This window comes from Otolemur garnettii, unplaced genomic scaffold, assembly GCF_000181295.1.
Source record: "Otolemur garnettii isolate 467f Iridium unplaced genomic scaffold, OtoGar3 scaffold00020, whole genome shotgun sequence".
NCBI lineage: Eukaryota > Metazoa > Chordata > Mammalia > Primates > Galagidae > Otolemur > Otolemur garnettii.
In genome coordinates this window covers 3,316,337-3,342,208 of record NW_003852415.1, presented here as the reverse complement: position 1 = coordinate 3,342,208, position 25,872 = coordinate 3,316,337, and the positions used below count along the sequence as shown (strand labels likewise).

The following is a 25,872-nucleotide window of genomic DNA, read 5'->3' as shown; positions in this document are numbered from 1 at the left end:
TGCAGCCGTCATTGTTGTTTGGCGGGTCCGGGCTGGGGATTCGAACCCGCCACCTTAGGTGTACGTGGCTGGCACCTTAGCCGGTTGAGCTATAGGCGCCAAGCCGCAGCCTCTTTTTATAAACTTACAGCAGTGATGTCTACGTGGAGAGGAGGAAAATGACCCCTTTGGATCAGTGTGCTCCTCACCTGTGACTGTCATCTTCTTCTCCTGGGACTTGCCCTCTGAAAGACTCCTTGTTTCATCAGGCCCCCACCCTTTGCCTTCCTGGCCCTTAACTAGTATGTGCTGCTCCTCTGTGGCCCTGAGTCACATGCTACCTACCCCAGGGGGACAGGAAAACATTTAAAAGTGGTAGAGGTGGGATGGGCCTCGATTTGCTGAAGCTAAGTAATGGGCACATGGGAATTCATTGTATTGCTCACTGTTGTATACATATGAATTTTTAATAATAAAACATCTGAAAAACAAAAATGGTAGGGCATAGGCGCTGAGCAATTAGGACAGAGAACTGGCCATGAGCATTTGCCTCCCCTCTCCCTGCTGTGATCAGGGGCACAGGGGAGAAAAGCCTCTCCTGGGGCCTATCTGTCCCCCTGGACACCCTGGTGACCTAGCTACAGGCCCTTCTTCTGCCCTTTTGGGGAGGGGAATAGGAAACCCTGTTTGTGCTTTTTAAAGGCAGAAACCTTTAAAGACTCTATTTATCATCTCCACAAATCAACATGTCCTGGAAATGCCAACATCTGGGCATCCTAACTATGTCTCCCAGACTGGTTCTTGGAAATGGTACAATAGCCTTTATAAGACAGTGTGCCCCGATTTGGGGTTCACAGAACAGGGTCATTGTATCCATATGACTCAAAAAAAAAAAATGCCCAGCAAGCCTGGGAAAGTGGTAACTGAGGCATGGGGTACTTGGTCCCTCACCTCTGCCACCTTAGGGGCCTCCTCTACCCTGGGGAGCTCTCCCACTTTGGAGCCAGGCAGACAACTGATAGGGAAGCATCCTGGAGCTCATTCAGCCCTCTCCTCTCTGCAGGAAGTCCAGGCCCAGACAGGCTGCTGGCTGGTCCAGCCTCTTCCCCCACAGGCCTCCCAGGAAGAGCAAGGATACATTCCCAGGATCACAGCTTCCAGGCATTTGATTGGCAGAGCCTCTTTGGTCATTTCCTTGGCCAGGTCCATCAGCCTGCAGGAAAGGGAGGTAGAACTGTGAGGACAGCCCCTCCAGCCCTTCCGGTGGGAGACTGTGAGGAGGAGGGGAAGGGCAGACTAGTCACCACCACCCCCTCAGCCCCTGCAGCTGCTCTCAGCTCAGGCCCAGCCCCCACCCCGGGGTGGGGGGGAGAGGCAGCCACTGGTGATGGAAAGGAGGAGTCCTCCACCCCCTTCACTTCCTCCTCCCTGCCAGGCCCCTGATCCACAGCCCTCTGGGGGAGGAGTGTAGAGGGGGGTAGGCAGAGGGGGGCCCTTGACAGCCACTGGACTGGGGCCTCCTGTGAGGGCACTGAGGGAAGGTAGGGATCTCAGCATTGATCTATTCCTTGTGGAACACCCCAGTGGACACCCCTGATCCAACCAGGCTTCTCAGAAGAGCTTGCTAATTGATTGTGATTGTTCCCTTGCAGCTGCTGGGCCTGGATGTAGGATCTCAAGCAGACAGCTGCCTAGTGACTCCCCAGCCTGCTCCTGAACTTGCACTTTAGGCCATTTTAAGACAGCCTATCCCTGAGTGCTGCTTCCTCCCTCCTCACCAAACACTGTCTCACCTAGGGATTTAGCCCGGCTAGCGGCTTTGCTTGGAAGAGGCCAAACTCTTCCCTGTCATGAGGCTGGAGTGGGCCCCCAGCACATAGTAGCCACAGGACAAGAGCTTTGGGGTTAGCGAGGTTAGATTCCACCCAGGGCCTTGGAGAAGGAGTAATTAATTCTGCTAATAAACCATTTAAGTATTTTTTCACATGAAGGCAAACATAGGTTATGTGGGGTGCAAGATGTAAAATTTACATTAATTGTTAAAACCTGGGGGGTCTTACATCCTTGGGCATCTTTAGGCTGAGCCCCCAGACCTTAGGCATTTACTCCTCACTGTCCTCTGCCCTCGGGGCTTCAGTGGCAGAAACTTTCTAGAGCAGAGAATCTAGCCAGGGGTCTACACTCTGGGGCTATGCTGGGAAGTGAGAGATGAACATTCCTGTGGGGACCCTGTTGCTCAGACATGGGGCCTTCTGCTAAATGACCAGCAGAGTCCAGTAAGGCAAATGGGGTGACAGGACAGGTACCCTGTAAAGGCGAGGGACAGGCAGCTGTGGGAACAGAGCCTGCTCTGTCCTCTTCTCAATGACCTGTGGTTCACCCACAGTCCACCTGGGGCCACCCTCTCTCCTCACCAAGGCAAACTGGAAGGCTCCCCCCTCCCTTGCTAGCTCAGCATGGATGTTGGGGTTTTCTTCTCATCAAAGTAGCCCTGGTTATTCTCAGTGATGTCTCCCTCTGTGTGAGACCTTAAGGACCCCTGTCCTCATGGCAGGTTTCCCTGGACAGAGTCCCTGCCTGTCCATAAACTTCTACTCAAGATACACCAGAGGCTCCCTGTCCAGCCTGGGGCAGAGGGACGGTCACCCAAACTCACCCTGTCAGAGGTCTGCTCTTCTTAATTTCAAAGAACTGTGTCCCTGTGTGATTGTACCTGCAGGCACCAGTTAAGGGCTTCTTGGCCAGGTCTAAAAGAGGTTGTCCCTCTCCCCCTGCCCATCTCTCCTAGATGCTAGAGATGCAGCACTCCCAGTGGTGCAGGCTGGTTAGGACCCCAAAAATGCCTCCTGCAAGCCACCTTGGAGCATGCTCAAGACGTGTGTCTCCTGGCAGGGTCCTCTCCCTGTCCTCTCCCTTCTCTTCCTTGGCTTCATCCTTATTCCCCTGGAGCCTCCCTTCCCAGGACAAGGAGCATCAGCCAGCCCCACCAGGGACAAGGTTGCAGCTGGGAACCTCTTGGTATCGCATCATTTTCCAACCAGCTGAGAAGTGACATGGACTGAGAGCAGGCAGCTAGGGGCAGGGGACCAATGTGGCCGCTAACCGCTGGGTGCGCCTGAGCTAACCACCTCCCTATTAGGCTACAGCTGCCCAGCTGGTAAAGAGAGGGGCTGGACCCATTTCCAGTCATTAGCCTGGCCTTTCCCCACCCAGGACCCTTGCCCGGTTCTCCCACCTCTGACCTCATCTGCAGCAGGAAAGCTGGGGCAGGGCACAGGGCCTAGAGGGGCCCAGAGCACAGATCCTGGGGAACCTTGACTCAGGGAAGCCCAGCTCTTTCCACGCTGGGTAACCAGCCTCCTGAACGGTAAGAGCTGGGAGAAAATTCCAAGATGTGGAAGTTACCTCCTGGAGCAGGAAACCCCTTTTCGCTTCCATTTCCCCTACTTTTGCAACCAGTCCTTTGATAGCCCAAGGCAGTTGTCTGTTTTCTCTGCTAGGGCTGGATGGTGACAGAGGAGCTCCCAGCTTGACCACCCCACCAGCAAGTCCCTCAGGACCCCTCTCCCTCTCTTTGCCCCAACACACGGTGAGAGGAGAAAGTGGGCGGCAGAGTCTGGAGCAGGCCCAGCTCTCCAATACCAGGAGGGGGAGTGCATATACCATGTGTATACAGCTTCAGGAGCACAGAGGTCCCCCCAAAATGGTACCCCTGGAGTTTGAGGAATGAGGCAGCTTTGCTGACTTGGCCTTTGGACCCTGCACTGTAGCCAGGAGGTGGCCATGACCCTAGACCAAGAAGGATACTGCAGCTCCCTGATGTAGCGCTGCACAGCTTCCAGGCGCTCAGGGACGGGCGTAGACGGCTGAAACGTAGGCACACTCGGTATGGGAATCTGGGGACAGAGGAAGACAGAGACAAAGCTCTGGTCACTAGAGCTGACCAGGAGCTGCCAGCCCACCACTAGACCCCAGAGGAGCCCCACCCTTGAGAGGGACAACCTCCCTCCCTTGCCCTGAGTCTCTTCTCCTGGCCTCCTCTCCCTCTGGAGACTTCTGCCAGGGCCTGTTCTAGTCACTCCTTCCCTCCTGGCACCTGATGGCATTCCTAATTTGGAGCTTATGTCAATGATTCCAATTTCTTACTTCTTTAATAAATTTAGAAAAACACAGGTTGATTCACCAACTGTTCTGAGTATTTTTTTTCTTCTGAGACAGAGTCTATCACCCTGGGTAAAGTGCCACGGCATCATAGCTCACAGCAACCTCCAACTTGTGGGCTCAAGCAATCTTCTTGCCCCATCTTCCCAAGCAACTGTGGCTAATTTTTCTTTTCTTTTCTTTCTTTTTTTTTTTTTTTCAGTAGAGACAGGATCTCACTCTTGCTCAGACTAGTTTTGAACTCCTGAGCTCAGGCAACCCACCCCCCTTGGATCACGGGGGTGAGCCATTGGTGAGCCCCCACTCTGGCCTGTTTTGAATTTTAAACAGTCATTAACTTAAAGGCTTTACGGGAATGACAACATTGGGGTTAAGTTCCTTTGGGTTTGAAGTTTACTCTGGTTCAAGTGCTACATCAAAACTGGTTTACCTGATGTCCTATCCTCTCAGGGTGGTACTGTGTGCTAGGGTAGTGGTCCCAGGAGGGAAATAGGTATCCCCAGCAGTAAATGTATGTATCACCCACCCAGTAACACTGGCATATTTACCAGACCTTCCAAAGCCCCAATTTGAACAGTCAAGGAGTTAAGCTGGGGCAGCAGGCAGAGAGACATATTTTGGGACAGGTCTTGCCATGGCTCTACTTGCTGGGGCCCAGACACCTTGGAGAAGTTTTCATAGAGGCCCAGAGGCCCGAGGCTCTCCGTCAGCAGCTCCCTTTTCCACCAGCTCCACACCTAAGCAGTCCGGCTGTAACCAGCAGTCCTTCCCACTAAACGTCCTTTCTAGCACCCAGCTGAGAAAGGGAGGAGAAGAGCTTGAGTTGGGCAGGTGCCTCCGGATGACTGGGAACTGACAGGCAGTGGGGCTGCCAGGCTGCTGTGCCCCTGCGGCTGTCTCTCAGCCACCAGGCAGTCTCCAGGATGGAGGCCACTGCATAGGTGTGGGCCCTCTCTCCAGCCAGCGGTGCCCAGATCCTGGCAGTTTGGCTCCAACAGGTCAGGGAGGTGGAGAAAGCCGAGAGGTACATCAACTAGGGACCTCTGGGGCTTCAGAACAGATTTTCCAGGGGGACAAGGCATCCCCAAGGGACAGCTTTTTTAAATACTGTGACTGCAGTGCCAGGGCTCTGACAAAGGGGAAAGTGAAACACCAGTTATCACTGTACACTTGTGTCTGGGGTGCTGCTGATGGCAAGGGGCTGGGAACAGTGTTCAACAGACACCTACTTGCTCTAGAGTGGAGATAAAAGAGGGAAGGACCCCCGGTCCAGAGTGACAGCTTTGCATCAATTTCCTCCCACTCCTTCCCTGCCTTCCACTACTTCCTGTCTGGACAGTCCCAAGTGACCACACTGCCTGCCTGCCCCTGAGCAGCTGACACCTCTGTGTGGAGGAAGCCGTTTCCCCTTTCACATCACTCCCTTCCTAAATTGGCCCTACCACTTACAGACACCAGCTGAATAAAAGCCCAGGATGGGGGCCACCCCTTCTTCCTGCCTGCTACCCAGTGCCAAATGTGCTCCAGGCCCTGAGCTGGCCTCCCCTAGATCAAGGATATGCAGGTGGGGAGGTGGGAGAGGAACTGGAGGAATTACTTAGCAATTTACTATAAACAGCAAGGCACATCCACCATCCAGTCCCCTGACCTCCTCAGGTGGCAGGCACCCTCACTTGTCCCTGGAGCTTTGGGTAAAGAAAGAGGAACACTGCCCCCTCCATGAGATGCTCCAAACAGGGAGGGAGCTGCAGGCTAAAACCCATCTGTCCAAGCTTGCTCACAGCCAGGGCTGGGCCAGGGCCAGGCAGAGCCCACAAGGACTAGCACCTGCCATCCAAAGCACCCAGGAACAGGCTGCTCTGTGAGGAGAAGTTCAAAAGGGCCTGGGACTCACAGGCAGGGCCTTCCAGGCCTCCACCAATGTGACAGCTCCTTGGCTTGGGTCATCCCATCACAGACAGCGTCAAGACCTTTTTTTCTGAATGTTCATTACTAGCATAGACACATTTACTCAAACACAAATAAGAACCTGTATACCAAAGGCCCAAGCCCACTTCAGGACTGGCTGCCCACTGCCACCTTCGGAACAGGAGCCAGGAAATACTTCCTCACTGTTGGGGGTGGGCAAGTGATATAGTCTCCCCAGCTCTCTCAGGGGCAGCTCCTTCTCCACAGCCAAGGCCATGGCCTTCCCTTGCTCCAGAAGCACGCTGGGTCCTGAGCTCTGCTCAGACCCTTGGTAGAGTTGTGTATGAAGTGGCCTGGGGGCAGCAGGGACATCCTGTGGCCCGGGTGTGCCTGAAGCAATACAGCCTAGAGCAGTGATTTTCACCCAGTGTGCTGTGGCAAACCGGTATGCATGGAAGGATCTTAGGTGGGACACAAAAGTTTCTAAAGATCATTAATTAAAGTTCAAAGCACAGTAAGTATATTCCATTTTTTTCATTAACATAATTTAAGTGTGCCTTGGACGTTTAACTATAAGTTCAAGTGTGCTGTGAGATAAAAAAGGTTGAAAAGCACTGGCCTAGAGTAATGGGGCTAACTCTCAAACTAGACCATCACTACCACAATGCAGCTCTGCCATTTACTGTCTGGTGACTTTACCTCCATGGTGCCTCAGGCACCTCACTTGTAAAGTGGACATCAACACGGAAGCAACCTCAGAGCATGAATACGATATGGCAGGTCAAGGACTCAGAACAGGTCTGCCACACAGCCAAGGCTCAGTTCCTGCTCACAGGCATTGCTATGCATGTGTGCCAAAGACAGCAGTCAGCACATCGCTGATCCCAGCAATGCTGCCCTTTTGGAGGAGATGACCAAATTCCCTCTCTGTAGGAGGTCAGAGCCAAAGTTAGAAGATGTTCAGCTGCTGGGGTGGAGGTCAGTGGCCAATAAGCTTAAAACATGATGGTGGCAGCTTAAAATGTGAAGGCGAGACTTTTATCAAGGAGTATAAATGTTGCTGGATTTGGGATCCTTTTAGAAACTGCTGCCTTATAATAAATATACTGGCATCACCCTTGGAAAGGTCATCTCTCCAAAGTGCTCCTGGGGTGTTTAGCTTCACACTCACTTCTTACATTCCTTACTGGGTACCTATCAGAGAGGCTCACCTGATGAAGCATCACACACTATTTATTTTTCTTTTCTTTTTTGAGACAGAGTCTCCTTATGTCACCCTTGGTAGAGTGCTATGGCATCACAGCTCACAGCAATCTCAAACCCTTGGGCTCAAGCGATTCTCTTGCCTCAGTCTCCCAAGTAGCTGGGACTACAGGTGCCTACCACAACACCCGGCTATTTTTGTTGTTGTTGTCATTATTTTTTAGCAGGCCTGGGCCAGGTTCAAACCCACCAACCCCGGTCTATGTGGCCAGTGCCCTAACCATTGGACTACCAGGGCCGAGCCCATCATACACTTTATAACATTAATTCCTCTCTACATCCCCTGAAGTGAACCCTGCTATGATCCCCATTTTACGGCACAGGAGGTTGCACACCTTCCTCAGGTAAGTAGTTGTGGGAGAGCAAGGATCCAGCCTGGTGGATTAAACTCTAGAATGTTCTCTTTCTATGACTACCCAATAGGGGTCCTGGACTCAACTGCCTACAAGGGCCAGGCAGGTAACACAAATGGAGAAAGAGGGATGGGCAGGTGAATGGTGGGGACTCTGCAAACAGGGGTTGGAGGACACCACTCCTTAGCCCCAGCTGACAGCTGCCACACAGGATTGCAGATTCTCTGTTCCCAAACTGTCTTGTTTTCTGAAAAGTTGCCAGGAATTTGGATCTGCATGTGAAAAGCTCCCAATTTTAAATTTTGGCTCAAGTGGTCTTTCAAATCATTGTGCAGTCCCACCAAAACACTTCTTAGGCTCCTCACAATGTGACCTCTACCAGCATAGCCCGGCCCCTCTGCTGCTGGTACTCTGCCACCCAACCTCCCTGATTTTCTCCAAAACTTCCTAGACGCTGTCACACCCTTAGACTCTAAGGGCTCCTGTGTACTCTGGGCCCTGGGAGGGAAGGAACTTCATGCAGACTCATGTAGTTCCCCTATCTGAGATACTTGTCCCATGGTTCAAGTAGGGGAAGTTTCAAATTTTTCCAAACCTCTTAAACCTCTTACAAAATTTCTTTTGCCCTACTGTGCTCCTGTCAGGCAGGATGCCCCTCCTCGGATAATACAGGGGGTCTTCCTCATTGGTGTCTCTCTTACGAATGAGGACTTAAGGTGACAAGATGATGTTACAGACCAGTCACCAATAAGCTCACTGACTTTTTTTTTTTTTCCCTAGGAGTGGTGACAATTTGGCAGGGAACCATTCACACTCTCCTATGGCCTGATTTAGACACAAGCAGGATGGCTGGGAAGCTGTCTGCTCCACACCAACTTGCTCATGTGGGAGCAGCGTGCGACTCTGGCCTCATTGGATCCAATGTTCTGAGTGAAATCTAGTCTCCTCTCCTGATGTAGGATGTGAAAAAGCTAATGAACATCCAATAACTAGTACTGGTTTGGGGATTTACCCCTTGTCTACTGCTTTAACACATTAGTCGCTCATCTTCCCATCAGTCAACTCCACTTTACTGGGGAGAAAATCGGGGTTTCCTAAGGTCATACAAATAGGCAATGTCCATATTCTTTGATGTGATACTTTCTCTTTCAGGAATTTATCCCAAGGAAATAATCCAATATGAACTCCAAAATTTGTTTTAGAATGTTCACTACAGTGTTCATTTTAAGAATAAAATAGGGGAAACAATATGCGACCATAGGAGATTAGCTAAATAAATTGTAAGTCAGTTCAGAGGAAATTATGCAGCCATTCAAAATCAATCTACATTTTATTCCCTCTGGAAATACTGAGCAGCTGACTTACCTTCCCGTCTCAGCCTCTAGACTACGAAGGACCACAGTCAGGTGAGAGACACCATACCTGGGTAATTTTTTAAAATTTTGGTAGAGAGGGAGGGTCTCACTATGTTGCCCAGGCTAGTCCTGAACTCCTGGCCTCATGTGATCCTCCCACTCTGGCCTCCCAAAGTGCTGGGATTACGGGCATGAGCCACCACACCCCATCCCAGAAGACATTTTCTTATGGCTCTATCAATAACCTGGGAAAAAAAACAAAGCTGAACAGGCCACTTGTCCCCACATCTAATTTATACTAACTGCTTAGCGCCTTCCTTCCCACCTGAGCAGGCAGAACTAACCAGGAGGCTCTGACCTCTGTTCAGAGAGCTCTGTTTTGGGAATTTCAGGTCTCTTCATTTGGGAGAATGCTTCCTTAGTCTGAACCATAATGTTCTTTTAAAAAACACCAGGCATGTATTTCCATACAGCACTGTAAAGCAGAGAAAGTCTCAAATACCCTTTCATTCAACGAACACACACATAAGTGCCTGTTCTGTGCCAGGCACACAGGAGACCTTGGGAAGACAAAGATGAATGAGCCATAGCCTACTGGCCATGACACTTGACAGAGAGCCCTGGTGGAAAAGTTCCAGCAAACAGAGAAACCTTACTTCACTTTACCCCTCTCCACTTCTAATCTCCCTGAATCTAGCGTCCAGCAGAGGAGAGGACCAGGAGCCTCTGAAGACCTGGGGTCGCCACTTACTGGCCATGGGACCTTGAGTCCCTACTTGGGTTTTTGGCTTTCTCATTTGTAAAATGGGGACTCAAACCACACTTTCTTGATAATATAAACTGTTCGGAGAATTTAGTGGAATAATTCGTGAAAGTATTTTTTCAACAAATGAAGCCCTATGTTTCCTTAATCCTTCCTTATCTGTCTGTTCACAGTTCTCTGGCTTCTTAGCATCATCAGGCAAATAGGATAATCAACCCAAACTAGTGTTAGTTTATCTGCCCTTCCCCCCCATAAAACATGGGCATTTTAAAAGACACTGGGGGAGAGCTTCCCAGAGACAGGCATGTGAAGGAACCTCCCTCATGACTGACACTGGAGAAAAAGTTCTTCCGGACAAGCAAGACCTTACTGTGCCAAGGGTCCCCCACAGGAAGAAGAGTGTGGCTTTGCTCTCTCAGTCCTAGGATCACTAACATACTGTGCTATCTATTGCCGCCACACACACACCTCACCTTGGGTAGGTCGGTGGCCCCACGGATCCGGTGCGCCACCTTCTCTCCATCCGGGTGGATCTTGGCCACGTGTTTCCACATCCTTTCCCAGGTGGCCTCATCCACAGGCAGTCCACCCCGGTTGACAAAGAAGGGGACGCCTCCCTCTCGCAGGTCCTCTTCCCCTTCCTCCTCTGGCTCCTCATCTCTCTGGGCTGAGGCCCCTTCGCTGGTCTCCAAACGCCTGACCCCAGAGGGGGCAGCAGCAGCAGCAGCAGTGGTGGCAGCACTGCCGCCGCCACCCCCGACCACCTTCTTTCCCCCTGGCATCCCTAAATTCTTGGTGGGGTGGGAAGATGTCTCAGGAGGCGGGAAAAACAGGTGGCTCACAGGAGTCCTCCCACACACCGGCTGCAGAGATAACACATGGCTAGAGTGGAAGGCCCCTTTAAGAAACCAGGGCGTGGCTCCTGCACAATAAAATACTACTCAATGAGAAAAAAAAAAATCAGTGCAACAACGTGGAAGTGGGGACCGAAGGGGTGGCTGTCAGGGGTTAGCCTTAAAAACCTCGTTCTGTTTGCAAAATGGGATAAAGAGAACACACCTCAACTTGGTACCCTTCACAAAGCACCCCCATTTGATAAGAACAATAACGGGTAGCAGTCTGGGCTGGCAAAGAGAAAAGTCGGAGGGAAACTGAGGCCAGATAACTCAGACCTGAGGCCACAGAAAGGAAGGCTCAAGGCACAATGCCCAGTGGGCGCCCGGGTCCCAGTTTTGGAGAGAACAAATTCCTCTACAAAACCTTTGCACGCTCACACTTGCGCGCGCCCCAGAGGGGACCAAGGCGACTCCCGGCAGCCAGAGCTCCTAACCGGGACCCCCGGACGGGAGAGTGGCGCTGGGGGGCGATCTCTACCAAGTGACGAGACGAGTCCAGGAACCAAGACTCGCAGCTGGCGGGGACGGGGAGGAGGCGCGCGCCGACACGCACATTCCACGCCCGTGACCAACTCCCTGCACAAAGTGGGCTTTGTCTGGGCCCCCGGTCCCCTCGGTCCCGGGAAGCAGCAGCAGCGCCCCGAGAAAGGGAAAGGGCGCGGCAAGGAGGCGAAGGCTGGGAGCGCTAAGGCCCAGCCGGTCCCCAGCCGGTCCCCAGCCAGGCGCGTCTCAGCGGGTGTACGGCGGGCACCCGGCGCCGCGCGGCGCCAGCCAAGCCATTGCGGGGCACGGGTCCCGCGCCAGGGCCCGGGGTTCAGGGGGACCGTCTAGGGAGGCGTGCAGGGGCCAGGCTGAGGTCACCGAGCGGCGGGCTTCGGCCGCGGGGTCGCTGCCCCGGACTGGCTGCAGCATGGGCGGTGGCGCGGCCGGGCGGGCGAAGGATGCTCGGCGGCTGTTGGCTCTGCCCACAGCTGCCCTGGCTGAGGGGCGGAGGAAGGACCTCGGGGCGGGGACCGCAAGCTGGGAGGCTCGCGCAGCCCCAGCCGGCGGATGTAGCTGGAGGCGAGTGACAAAGTCAGGAGGAGGACGGGCTGCGCTGGCCCCCGGGGAGCAGCGTGCAAACGCGGAGTCCACGAGCAGATCGCGGTTCAGCAGCTCGGCTAAGCTGGGCCGCCGCTGCAGCCCCCGCCGCCCCAGGGCCCAGCTGCAGCCGACCGCTTCCCCTGCCTGCCCGCCGCCCACCAGGCTTGACTCCGGCCCGTGTCGCGCATGCGCTCCGTCCCCCCCTTAAAGGGCCAGCGCTTTCCCTCCCGGCCCAAGTCCCCCCCGCAGCAGTCCCTTTGCCTCAAATTATCTCACGCATGCGGATGGGGGTTCGCTCCCTTCTCTCATCTCTCTCAGGGCGCGGCGAAGCCAGTGCAGACCTGCGAAGGAACTTTACAACGTACCAAACTGAGCGCTAAGTCCACGGGGATTTCTGGCCAGGAAAGAACTTTTGCGGCCGTGAATTTCCTAAAGGGGGTGTACCTAGCCTGGGCACGCAGCATGCAGAAGCGAGAGCAGTGGCCTGGAAGACTGTTGTGCTGGGGGACCTTGAACAGATCACTTCCCTCTATAGGCCTTAGTTTCCACATATATCAGTTAAGGTAGCCTCATTGGGGGGAACTCAGAGTCCATTCTGGCTTTCCTTCAGGGAGGACATCTAGGGGTTTGAGGTTACTACCTCTGGAAACGAAAGAGTTGTAAGCCAGTCACTATTCTGTCCCACCGGTGGGAGCGGGGTGCGCAGAGTGCTTTTTGTCCACCTCTTCAGACCGGATTTTAGACACCGCGGTTTTATAAGACCGGGAGGGACAGATGCAGCTCCCCAGGGTCATGGGAATGGGGAGAGTCAGCCGAAGGTGAAAGTACAGCAGATTGAGGCGTGTGGCCCCTGGACTTTGGAGACTCTACGCACCCTCCCCTCCCCCATTCCACAGAGCTGCAGCTCTCAGAAAATGCACTAATACTGAGCAGAAGTGAAGACCTTTACTAAAAGTCCACATCCAAGTGCGTCTCTTCCCCTCTCCCCTGCTGGTAGTTAAAATGAATAACCGTCTATCTTGCAAAAATGCAGATTCCTGGGCCCAAGTTGGCAGATTAAGATTTTTCAGGTCTGAGGTCGCTGCATTTCTTGACAAGTTAAAGTTTCTAGACCAGGGGTGAGCCAGAAAAGGCCTTAGAGAATCCCAAGCTCCTCAGTGGTTCCCCATCTATTCCTTAAAATTGTCCTGGCATGTGAAGTTTCTGGGTCCCCTGAGCTCCAGTAACAACCTCTTCCTGCCCCTAGGGCCAGAAACCAAGGGTGATCAGCAATGGGGAGAAACACAGGGCTCCAGGAAAGTTAGTTGGCAGGATCCTCTTAAGCTCCACGAGGCAAGAAGACTCCAAGCTTGTAAAAGTCGCTAGGGACCAACACACGTATTAATGGAGAAGCCAAGTCTCAGAGAGTAGAAGGCTTCCCCAGGCTCACAGAGCTGATAAATGGCAGAGCTAGAAGTTGAACTAAAGTCTTAACTTCATTTAGTTTTCACCCTGTACTTTGCCTCCTGCTTTAGCCAAGTGGTTGTGGTAGTTTTAAAATACGCTTACAAGTTTGTTACCATTCCTTTCAAAAGATGGAATTTAATTCCCCTCCCCTTGAATGTGGGCTGGACTTAGTGACTTCATTTCTAATGAATAAAATGTGGTGGAAGTGATGCTCTGTGAATCTTCAGAACAGGTCACGCATAGGAGAAAGTTTTCCTTGTTTCTTGGAAAAAAACAGCCACCATGTTGTGAGGGAGCCCAAGCCATACGTTGTGGCCACACAAAGGTGTTCTGGCTAACATCTGCTACTATCCTCTCAGCCAACAGCCAGAATGAATCGCCAGGTAGGAGGTAAACTGAGCTTCAAACCATTCTAGCCTCCAGCCTTTGAGTTTTAGATTTGGGGTGCCCAGACATGGAGCAGAGAAAATCTGGCCTACCTGAATTTCTTTCCCACAGAAATTGAGAGCTAATAAATGATAATTGTTCTTTTAAGTTAGTAAGTTTTGGGGTGATTTGTTTTGTAGCATTAGATAACTAATACTGTGGATTTCCTGAAATGACAAATAACGAAGTAGATTTGGGGTATTCATCAGACTGTAAGTACTTACAGAACACCTTCTGTGTGTCTCTCTGTTCTAGGCACTGGGGATGGAGTAGTGAACAAGAGGGATGCGGCCTTTGCCCCGGTGGGCTAATGGTCTATTAGTGGAGGAGACAGTTAAACATGATTCCCATAAAGTGCTCTGCTAGAGGGTTAGTAACAGGACACTGTGGGAATGCATACCCAGGGCAACTTCCCGGTCAGGAGGGGAGTTGGGGAAAAAGGGAGTGAGTTGGGTAAAAGGCCAGCATGGTCTAGACTTTAGAATTTTCTGGCATGTTTGTATAGACATGGGAAGGGATATGTGTCAGGCAAGGGGGCATACAAATATTTTAGAAAATGGTAAGAAATTGGAAGGGGATATGTTTAACCCAATCTCATTTTAGCCAAAATCCCAGAGAAGAAAAGTTTTTTGCCTGGCATGGCATACCCTGTGAATGGTGCCCTGATCCTGAGTCCTTCTTCAAACTCTCCCTCACTCTCTGACACTTATGCCCTGGGAACAACCTCTAACAGACACATGGGTAACTCCTTATTTGGCTTAAAGATTTTATGACCATTATCTTTTTTGGCTCTCTTCCCCAAAACTCTAGAAGTTAGGATGAATATGATTCCCATTTTACAGATGAAGAAATGATGCATCAGAGAAGCTAGGCAAATTACACACCTGGTGCAGGAGCTGGTACATTGGAGTTGCTGGGTGCAAGTGACTTTGATGATGACAGGGAGGATGATAATGATACGTAGCGCACATCACATATCACTGTTGTCGGCATACTTTTGACTAATGGTCTGGAAATGAATGCACATTGTTTTAGGGCGTCCATACGAATATTAATCTGCTCCGGCTCATTTTCTATTCTTGTAATACTGAAGCTAGAGTCAAATCTCCAGAAAGGAGAGTCTACTTGTGTTAGCTTGGATCCTGGGCCCACATCTTGACGGGAGGAGCGTGGAGCACTTTCATTAGCTTCTCTACCACAATTGCAATGGTGAAGGCAAGGGGGTGCCCTAAAAGTAAATGAGGTGCTACTATTCAAAGAAGGGCACAAAGGCACATAGGCATAGATGTGTTTATAAAAGGTAGACACGCTGTCTGCACTTGTCCAATATGGTAGCTGGAAGTTGTACGTGGCTATTTACATTTGAATTTAGTTGATGTGAAATAGAATTAAAAGTTCAGTTTCTCAGTCATGATAGCCGTATTTCCAGTACTCAAGAGCCACCTATGGCTACTGTAAGGAGCAGCACTGGTGATGGACCGTTTCCATTATGGCAGAATTCCTGTAGGACAGCACTGCTTCATGACTGCTACTTGGGATTCAACTCTTTTTCTTTTCTTTTTTTACCTCATAAATGGTGAAAATAGCAAAAAAGGTGAGTCAGAATCCTCATTCATTTATTCAACACACATATACGAAGTGTCTACTCTGGATTATCCATGGTTGTAGGCACCAGGGATACCTGGGAGGGAACTTGGAGAATTTCTAATCCAGTGGATCTCACATTAGCGTCGCCCAGGGGCTCTTAAATTATTGGTGCCTGCATCAGCAGAGATTCTGGTGAACTTGCTCTGGAGTGGGGCCTGGTATCCACAGTTTAGAAAAAGCTTCCCAGGTGATGCTAACAGGTTGCTGGGCTTGAGGACCGCTGAAAGCTGATCTGACCAACTGAGGTGAATTTCTGCATATGATCTGAAAACCTGACTTCCCCTCCTGAGGTTCCTATCAAATGAGAGTTCTCCATGGATTTGGCATCTGTCTGAATTAAATATACAAGTCTACTCTTCCTTAATCCATACAGCAGGGGTCCTCAAACTTTTTAAACAGGAGGCCAGTTCACTGTCCCTCAGACTGTTAGAAAGTTGAACTGCAGGCCCCAGGACAAGTCAGCTGCTAAGCAGGACAGGCAGTGGCGGCAAAAACACCCGCCGGGCCAGATAAATGTCCTAGGCAGGCTGCATGTGGCTGGTGGGCCATAGTTTGAGGACGTCTGTGGCCATATAGAATCCAATTCACTTTGAATAAAATACCAAAAGAACTTCTGGATTGGAATTTATTTCAAATTACTTTTCTCAAACTGTTCTTGTCTTTCATGCCTGGAACTGCATTATTCAGCCAAGGGGGTGGAATTCCTCTAAATAGCTGCCCTTTACTGAGCACCTAGTGTAGGGCAGGTGCTTCACGGGCGTGGTTTCATTCACTTCCTGGGACAATCTTGCAAGGTAGGTATTGCTGACACCAGGTTACGGGTGAGCAAACTGAGATTCAAGGATTCTAACTTGTCTCACTTGGTACTCTGGGATTCTGACTCCAGAGTTCAAGTTCTTTTCCCTATTCCACCCTGCATTTACACAGCAGCTGAGAGTGCAGGGCAGCTGGCAGACAGCAGCATTCTGCTCTGGCCCTGCCTAGGAAAGAGAGCTCTGTGCAGATGAGAGGCAACCTATGCTTTGTGTGGCAGTGGAAGTCCCAGAGCTGATATGATCCGGACAATGGTTACCTGAGCTCAATGAGAGTACTGGGAGCCTGGAGGGAAGGGGGATTTGGGGATAAGGCAGGTGAGTGGATTTTGAGTGGGGTTCTTTTAGTCAGTGGTTGTGCCTGGATTCCTTTTACTAATGATTTGGAGGAAGCAGCTAAAAGCAATGTTGTACCTCGAGCAGTTAGCTCTTCGACACCGGCAATTATGGTGCATACTTCATATAAGCATCATCTGTTGTTGGCCTGGATTCCCGTGGGCTGGCAGAATGTCTGTGTCACCATGTATCTTTGTAATCTGAGTCCCTGCCTGATACTTCCTGGGCAGTCCTGCCTGGCCTCCAGGGATTCAGAAGGACCAGGACTCATTGTGTCCATTCCAAAGGACTCCAACAGACAGATCTCACCCCTGCCATTCTCCAGGAGCCACGTTGTACAGTAGTAGGAGATCCAGGTGAGCCCCAAAGGCCTGACTCGGCATGAATCTGGGTTTGCCTGTGTGGCACTCAGCAGGCCTGTGTGGGAGCAAAGCCACACCTGGTCACAGAGAGAGCACAGAATATCACAGCTGGCAAGGCCCTTAGAGAGCTTTTTTCACGCTTCCATTTCACAGACGGGAAACTGAGGCTCAGAATTTAGGATTACACTGCCACTTAGTATTAGGGCTCACACTTGAACTCAGGTATCCCCCATTCCTGGCCCAGTCTGCCTTTCCTGGTGTGTTTGCTAGCAGGGGAGAAGCTGATAGTTGGTGAAAGCTTTGCAGTGTCAAGGGCTAGAGAAGGTCTTCCCACGTTTGTTTTAGGGTGTGGCAGAGCGTGTGTGTCAGTGGGTGGCTGTAGATGGGATGTTTATTTAGCAAAGCTCTCTTCAACCTGGAGGGTTGGGTGACGGCCCCTCTATTTCCAGGCAAATCACACTTGCGCAGGCTTGTATCACTCTTGTTTTCAGGAACATGGTATCTCCTTGGACTTTTTTTCGCCATGCACTGCACCAGGCTAGCGGGGTGGTGATGGAGTCAGTCCGTCACGAATGACTGGGCTATGATAGTTGCTCTCAAGCCATGGCCAAAGCTCTGGGTGTCCCAAAAGAATGAAAGGCCAATCTTAGCATCCCTGATACACGGAAAAGCCCCACTCAGACTTTGTGACAGGAGAGACAGAGGGTGCTCAGAAATGCTGGTGCATACTGAAGTCTAGGTCAAAATCATTTATTTACACGGTGCCGAACTAAACGTCCAAGGGGTGGGCTGGGCTTATTTCTTTAGGTGAGGCTTCCAGGGAAGGCTTCGCTTTAGTTCAACAACAATCGTTGGGTGCTAACTGTGCACAGGGCATAGCTTAAAGTGCTTCAGGAGGTGCAGATATGTAAGACATTACTGCTGGCCCTGGGGCTGTATCCAATAACTTACCGAGGCCTTACCTTGTACCGGGGGCTCTGTGCATAGTATTTTATGCAATCCTTACCATAACCCTGCAAAGAGGGATTCTATTTTCCATTTTGCAGATGAGGAAATGGGCTCAGAGAAGCTAAATGACTGTTTCTGGGTCATAGCCAGTGAGTGGCTGAGCATATTTAGAGCCAGTGCCCTTTCTGCTGTTCTAGGAGGCCAGCAGATGACTATAATACCTGGCAGGGTCAGGCCAGCTCTCCAACACAGGCTCAAACAAAATGTCAGGAGAGCACAGAGGGAGAGATTTTCTCTAATCCAGGCCACTGTGTTTAGCTCTGTCTGGACGTGCACGATTTTCATTTGTGGGGGCCTGCCCTGTGTACTGTATGATTCTTAGTGGCATCCGGGCCTTGAATGCAGCTAGATACCAGTGGCCAGCTCCCCAGTTGTGACAGTCACTCTCAGTTGGGAACCACTGGTTTTAGGTAAGAAATGGCCTTTAGTCTGAGCCTATAGGCAAGAAAAGGGTTTGGGGAGCCAAAGAGAAAAGGAAAAACTCATTTATTCAGTGTTTTTATATTTGACAAAGAGGGTCTGCTTAGATTTTCCAGTTTGGTCTTCCCACTGGCCCTGTGCATGCAAAGCAGATGACAGCCGCAGAAAGTTGCCACTGGACTGCACTGCAGGCTGTGGGCTTCTCACCGATGGCAGGTGTCCTCTGTGGTGGTCTCCTTCCTGGCCTCTGTTGGTCAGCTTATAGTTAATGCCTGCATTTTATCCTCTGGCCCCTACTCCCCATCCAGGGGGCTTCTCAGGGAATCTATCTTTTCATCCACCACTGTCACCACCAATACAGACTCTTACCCAGCCCTTTTTGGGCATGTGGCTCCGTGTCAAGGACTTTATAATTATTGGCTCATTTAATCCTCACAGCACCCCTGGAGGAAGGTGTTTTTATGCCCATTCTACTGGAGGAAATGAGGTTTAAGACAGGAAAACAACATGGCCAAATTCACAGCCCTGCCAACCTGGGGGCAGAGGCAGAATTTGAACCCAGACCTTCCCAAGCCAATCTTCATGCTCTTCTGCCTCCAAGGATGCCCTTCCCCTGTGATGCCACACACTGGGCTTCATGAACCCTGGAGATGCGTCCACAGGAGAATGTGGGTGGCAGCTGGCCCAGCTGGCATGGCAGAAGTGGGGTGGAGGGAAACTAGAATGCCCTTCCCACCTCATCAGTGGTGCGGGTGTAGGTGGTAGATCCTCTACGTGGGGAGGGGCGATTATCCAGCTTGCTCGCATTGGGCAATCAGGAAGGGCTTCCTGTGAACAGGGCAGAGGGCCCAGCCAGGCTGCAAGACAAACAGGCAGCATGTGCGATCCGGCCGGTGCACAATGGGCTTGTGATTTGACATCTGCCAGCAGAACAGTAACACGCTGTTATTGCCAGAGGAGAGAATATAGAAGGCCATTTGGGGCTGGGTCCTGAGATCTCTTGTCCTTTATCCTCCTTCCTTCTTCATGGGGTCACAGACCCTATAGGAACATTAGTTATGAAGCTTGAGCATTTTTACCTCGCACACAGGCCAGTAGATGCAAATAGGCCCCAGAGGAATCCCCTTAAGGAAATCTCGACATTCCTGCCTTTTTTCTGGCTCACAAAGGACCCTTGTTCAATCCCCTACTGCTGTGGGGAGAGATGGAGTGATTGAGGGGATGCTGAGATGGTCCTTGAAGATGAGAGGGAAGGATGGCCTGGCCTGTTCTCATTTACCACAGGCAGGATGTGTTAGGGACAACAGGCATTAGGTCCCAAGGTGCCAAATGAGACAATACTGTTATAAAACAGCATCTTGGTAGTGTTTGTGGGGTCAGATAAAGCGGCGCTTCTCAAACTTGAGTGCTCCTTACAACACAGTGGCTGGACCCTGCCCCTTGAGTTTCCAACTTGGTAGGTCTGGGTGAGATCTGAGAACCTGCATTCCTAAGTAGCTCCCAGGTAGTGCTGTGGCTGGTCCAGAACTTCACTTTGATAATCACTATGAGGAAGTATAATTTTCAAAAAGGTAACATTATGGCTCACTTATAAATAAAAATGAGTGTGTGTTGAAATTTTATTTAACTCATTAATTAATGAGGGAACCAGAAAATTGTTAAAACTCATTAAAGGGAAAATGTAAAGGCACACAAACTGAAATTGTCAGTGGGCATAATACTGGTTCATAGCCTGTGAATTGGAATGGGTTCTCTTGTCTAAAAATCTGTGTTGTATCTACTGGATAAAATTTCTTTGCATATCTATGGCCAAGAATAATTTGCATTACTGTCAGGCTTTCTACAGCTAAACCTCTATCCTTACAGAGTTAGAAACTGGCCACCTATGGTTAGAAAAACAACCGTTAAGTGTCCCCCTCTATGCAATCAGATAATCCTTGGAGAGCCCCTATATCACTGGAGGGCTTGTTAAACCCAGATTTCTGGATCCCACCTTCAGAGTTAATAATGCTGTACTGATTGTGGTGGGTTCCAAGAGGCTGGAATGGAATGATTAGGGGTAAATCATGCAAAGCCTTTTTCATTTTTGTGTTTTATAAGTAATCTGAATGTCCCAAAGACTTCATTCTTCGTTGTTTTCTTCTTCAGACCAGTAGAAAGAGGAAGGAGATGAAAACCCGGCAGCGTCTGCGGCAGGGAGGGCTTGGTGGGTGGAAGAGGCTGCCTGCGAGGAGGCTGGGCTCAGACAAGGGAGTGTGAGTCACCAGTTCAGATTCAGACCATCCCATTGCCATCAACCCTTCCCTGGAAGAAGCCAAGTCTGGCCTAGGACTGTTCTGCAGACGAGGATTGCTGTGAAGATAGTAGGGAGGCAGAAAAGCTTAGTAGCCCGCAATAAGGGCTGGTTACAGTGTGGGAGAATTTTCAGTGGCAGTTTCAGGAGCTTATGGATGGAATGAGACCTTGTACCAAGTGTGTAGAATCCCTGGGTTTTGATTGAATCATGCGCTTTTTGAGATTTTTTTTCTCCCTGAGGCCATCTAGTGGCTGTTGTGTAAAACTCAAGACTTGTATTGAAAGCTTGATTTTTTTCCCCCCATAGTATTTATTCCAAGCCAGTGATTCTGTTCTTGGACTCTAATATCATTTTTTGAGTGTCTTGGTTGTATAACCTCTACATCTTGGTTAATCACTAGCTACTGGGAAGGATGCCTTAACAGTATGCAGAGAGGCTTTCCAAAGTGATGGGTTCAGGGGTGTTGGTGAGAAAGAATGTTTTAAATTGGTATAGTTTTACCTTTTGCAAAATATTATTTCGTTCAAGTAATATCTTTAGCATTTGCCCACTATAATATCCTTAAAAAATCATAGACTTAGAAATAAATCTAACAAAACATGTGTAAAACCTCTTAATTGAATGCCATACTATCACTGAAAGAAAATAAAATCTAAATAAATTGAAGGTTAGACCACAATTGTGGCTTGAAAGACACAAGAATGCCAAGACGTCCATTCTTCCAAATTAATCTTTAGATTCAGTACAATCTTTATCAAAATACTGGCCAATTTTACTTTCTGGAAATTGACAAGCTGATTTCTAAAACTCACGTGGAAATTCGAAAGGCCAGGGAGAGTATAGACAAGCTTGAAGAAGAGAGATCGGGAAGATGTGCACCAGAAGAATCAAGGCATACATAAATCTGTAGTACTAGGGCAGTGTGGCATTCCACTAGGAATGAATTCCGTTTCATTCCAAAGGAGTGAAAAAGTTTTACTCCTTTGTATGCTTCTGAAGGCTGGGCAGAGAGTAGGAGGCATTTGAAGTTCCATTGCACATTTGCCAGTGTGGGTTGGTGGTGGTGTCTTTGCATATGAAAGACAGGACGCGGACCCATTCTCCTTGATAAGCCAGGGGACTACTTTGTTCTGAAAATCAGAAGTTTTGTTTTGAGGGTTGATTATAGCAGTAAGTCATCTGATGGGCTACCCAGCAGTACCAGGGATGTGCCTAATGGGATGCGCCTAATGGGATGCTTTAAAGCTCCCCGAGGGTCTTGACCTCAGAGGCTGCATTTGCTCTCAGTTTTGCAGGTCGGGGTTCCATAAAATGCATTATTTATGTTTACCAATTTTGTTGTTCAAATAGCTTTTCATTATAACAAAATAAGGTCTTAAAAATTTATAAAATGCAGATAGGCAAAAAAGGATGAAAGAAGCAGGTAATCCCAGCACTGAGGAATCAAGGCCAACTCATTTAACTGGTGGTACAGGAAGCATAGCACCTAGGACCCACAAAATGTCTTAACTTTAATTTCTCTTAAGAGCAGAAGAAAAATGAGTGGCAATAATAATGAACATATAATACTGTGTCTAGCCTGGATTACATTCATCTTTATAGCAATGCAATCATAACATATAATTTTCACATTCTTTAGTGGAGGACGAGACCCAGGAAAGCCAAAGTACCTAAGGCCCACTAAAGTCACAATGTGAACCTGGCAGAAATAACTGAAAGGTGGTAAATGATGGTGCCCAGAGAGGAGGCTGCGGAGATGTTCAGGCCAGGTTTATTGAAAAGGAAAGGTGACCTGCCTGGGCAGTGCAAAGATGGCATCTGCACCAGGGGGCAGTTAGAGACCCCCTTTATATGGGGCCCAGGGGGTGGGCAAATTCCACAGTTTGCTGGGGGTGGGCTAGCCAGATCCTTTGTGTCTTAGGAGAAGAGGAGGAGGAAGAGGAGAAAGGGTTTGTGTGTGGCTTCGTTAGGCACCCCCGACAGTAACTACTTTTCGTGTTTTCTTTTGTACATCCTCCTGATCCCCCTGTATCCCATGTACAAAGCACATGTACAAATGGGTATCGTTTTTATAAAATGTGATATTTTGCTTAGAGCTTTATGATTTTTTAAAACTTAACAATACAGTATATTGTTCATGCCTTTCCACGTCATCCAACGACATTCTAAAGTATTTTTCTTTAGCGTTTTTAGTTACAAAAGTAACACACATAATATCATTTTTAATACCTGCCTAGGTATCGTAATATATTTAAGCTATTTAGGGTGTTTCCAGGGTTTTGCTAGTATGAGTGACATTCAGTTGAACGTTCTTCCAACAAAATTATTGCATTCATCTATGATTATTTCCTTGGACTAAATTTGTAGAGGTATGATCTTGAAATTTGACACTGAAGGAGTTAAGAACATACCACCCCAAAATATGTTGCCTTGACATATTGACTGTTTTGAGTTAGAGGCGCTTGAAAAATGGCAGGTGCAAGATCACTCTGAACTTCCTTCTGTTTCTTAAAAGCAGGATATGAAGTTCCCATGTGAGAAATGCCCTCCCTATTCCAGAAAGAGAGTATTGTTCCTATTATCAAGAATGGGAAGTTGAGACTGAGGAAATGTACAAACCAACCTTGTCTAACCTTGTTAGACTAACCCTTACTTTTCTAGTCACTTCCCTGCCCAGTGAACTATCCTAGCCCAAGCCCTTGCCATATTTTTGTAATTTACTGCTTTCTGTCCAATTCAGTGTATAAGTTTTCAATTTTGTGTCTCTGGGTCCTCATTTCCTTAAAAGAGTTTCTGTGCCATATAAACTTACATTAAATGAATTTATATACTTTTCACCTGTTGATTTCCTCCTGTTGCCATCAGTTTAGGTCTCAGATCCAGTGGAAAAATGTTAAGGAGGGCAAAGGTAAAATTTTGCCTCCTGTACAATGCATTATATTGTATTTAAATTAAGATGAGTGCACATGGATCATTTGTGATGCTACCAGTAAGATGTCCGTGGACGCTGTCCTCCACCAGCAGCACTGCAGCGGCCTCTCTTTGGTGTAGGAAGGATGTCTCTGGGTGTGTGATCACTCTAAGCCTAGGGGACCACTGTGTCCTCAGGTCCCGTCTCAGTGGATGGCATGTGGGAGCTCAGTAATTATTTGCCGAATGAGCAAATGGATGAATGTAGACTCAGTATGAATCTGAGTCCATAAACTCAGATGTTCAAGAATAATGCATTTTTTTTGCACTCTTTAAGTCAATTTGGTATTATCCTATCAGTGAAATTTGTGGGAAGTTAAATTTCAGTGTGGGTCTCCCCCACAGTGTTCCACCTGCCCCAGGTCATACAAAAGTCTTAAAGCCTTAGGCTCTAAAGCCTCGGATATTCTGCCAGGCCCCAGCCCCACTGGTTACTTTGAGATCACTGTGCTCAGCTTCTGTGGTCCTTCCTTTTCAGCTCCTGCCTCTGCTGCGTCTCTGCCACATTGGGGGCCAGGGACTCTGGGAAGACTTGACGCCTTAGGTGCCTGGGACTCAGTACACTCAGGTATATCACATGGCCACCTGTCCCTTCAGATCTTGCTGTTATGGAGTGAGTAAGGATTACTGATTTAAATTAGAATTTCAAAAGGAGTCTTTTATTAACCAGCGGGGCTGTCTTAGCAAAGTCTACAGCAGACTAAGTGAGAGAACATTGAGGGGTCTGAAGTTGGGGTTTGTCCAGTCTGAAAGTTGGCAAAGGGCGAAACAGGTGGGCTGAAAGTTAGCAATTAGAAGTAAAAAGGAAGTTGGCAAAAGAAGCAAAAAGCGAGCCTGGGGTCACAATGACCCTTTTACAGAAGCGAACCTTGCAATTTAGCAGTTTAGCCAATAGGTAACAAAGGGCAGTTAGATAACAATAAAGTAACATAATGCAGATCTAGCAACTAATGGATAAATAAAACAATTTGTCACAGCACTTAGCTCATTAACTCTCGTGATGACAGTTCTTGGCCTATCCGTTCTTATCTTGTCCTGTTCTGGTCCGATCCAGACTGATTTAAGAGTAATGGACTTGGTATCATTTCATTTACCTCTTTTCCCCTTTCTTCCTACCCGGAGGGGTGGGGTGAGGGGGTGTGAGGCTGTTGTGAGGCCATCTTATGGCCTTATGGGGTGTGAGGCAGCTGGCACCCATAAGACTGCTGGCACTCATTTCATTGCCAGGAAGAGATGCCTGGCTCCCCACTGCAGGCTGGTGTAACCTGCTCTGTGACAAATTTCAACAACCCATTTGCTATTTTTTTTTTTTGAGACAGAATCTCAAGCTGTCACTCAGGGTAGAGTGCTATGAAGTCATAGCTCACAGAAACCTCCAACTCAGGCTCAAGCGATCAAGAATAGTTTTTCTATTTTTAGTAGAGAAGGGAATCTTGCTTTTGCTCAGGCTGGTCTTGAACTCGTGAGCTCAAGCAATTCACCCGCCTCGGTCTCCCAGAATACTTGCTAAGATTACAGGCATGAACCTAGCACCCAGCTCCCTCTCTCTCTCTTTTTTTTTTTTTTTTTTTTTTGAGACAGAGTCTCTCTGTGTCACCCCGGGTAGAGTGCCATGGCGTCACAGCTGACAGCAACCTCAAACTCTTGGGCTTAAGTGATTTTCTTTCCTCAGCCACCCACGTAGCTGGGAGCTCCCTTGGCTTTTAAAATAATCCTCTCCCTTAACTAACTACTTGACCTTTTGAGCTGTTGAGAAATGGTGGTGAAAGGTGGTCTGACCAATAATCTAACAGAGGAAAACTACCAAACAGAAAGAGAGAGAAATAAACTCACAGCCTGCAATTCCCCCCTGCAGAGAAAACTGACAACATCCTACCCTCTCTGTTTTGTTTAATTTAAAAACCTGCTGCCTGACATGGTATCTCCAAGAGTTCTTTCTCAGCCTTGAAGAGCCCTAAGCAGACAGCAGGAGTGTGAGCTTCCCCCTCCAACTCTCTGTATCAGTTCTCACCAAAACTAGACCAAGGAATCGGATAATCTGGAAAAAACACGGACAACAGGTTCACAGCTGGTTTTATTATCTGTCTGCTGAAGAGGAGGGGAAAAAAGCCATTTTTACCCTTTAAAACACCAGCCACTTTTACTCAACTGCCTGGCATTTTCGCTCCTTTCTCTGTGTAGGGGCCACTCCCTCTGTCCTTCCCTCTCTCTCTCTTTTTCTTTCTCAGGAAAATAAACTGTGTACTTCTTTCTATCCCAATCACTGCGAGAGAATTCTTTCTCCAATGCCTTGCCCCCAACACCTAGTGAGTTTCCACCCTAACAGGTGGAATTTCTGTAAGACAAAGGAGTTGAGATTCCAAAGGCCCCTGAGACAGAGACTCTCTA

General features: G+C 49.0%; 1 protein-coding gene across 1 annotated transcript in view; it reads right to left on the bottom strand.

Moving 5' to 3' along the window:
- VASH1 (vasohibin 1) overlaps positions 1 to 11,065 on the bottom strand; it is a 16,055-nt gene extending 4,990 nt beyond the window's left edge. Inside the window, exons 1-4 of the mRNA XM_003786932.3 lie at positions 10,256 to 11,065; positions 3,787 to 3,875; positions 2,636 to 2,692; positions 1,118 to 1,192 (exon numbers count right to left, since the gene is read on the bottom strand). Of these exons, the coding sequence (XP_003786980.1) occupies positions 1,118 to 1,192; positions 2,636 to 2,692; positions 3,787 to 3,875; positions 10,256 to 10,564 (530 nt within the window). The 5' untranslated portion in view covers positions 10,565 to 11,065. The remainder of the gene's footprint in view (positions 1 to 1,117; positions 1,193 to 2,635; positions 2,693 to 3,786; positions 3,876 to 10,255) is intronic.
- Positions 11,066 to 25,872: the final 14,807 nt, after the last annotated feature.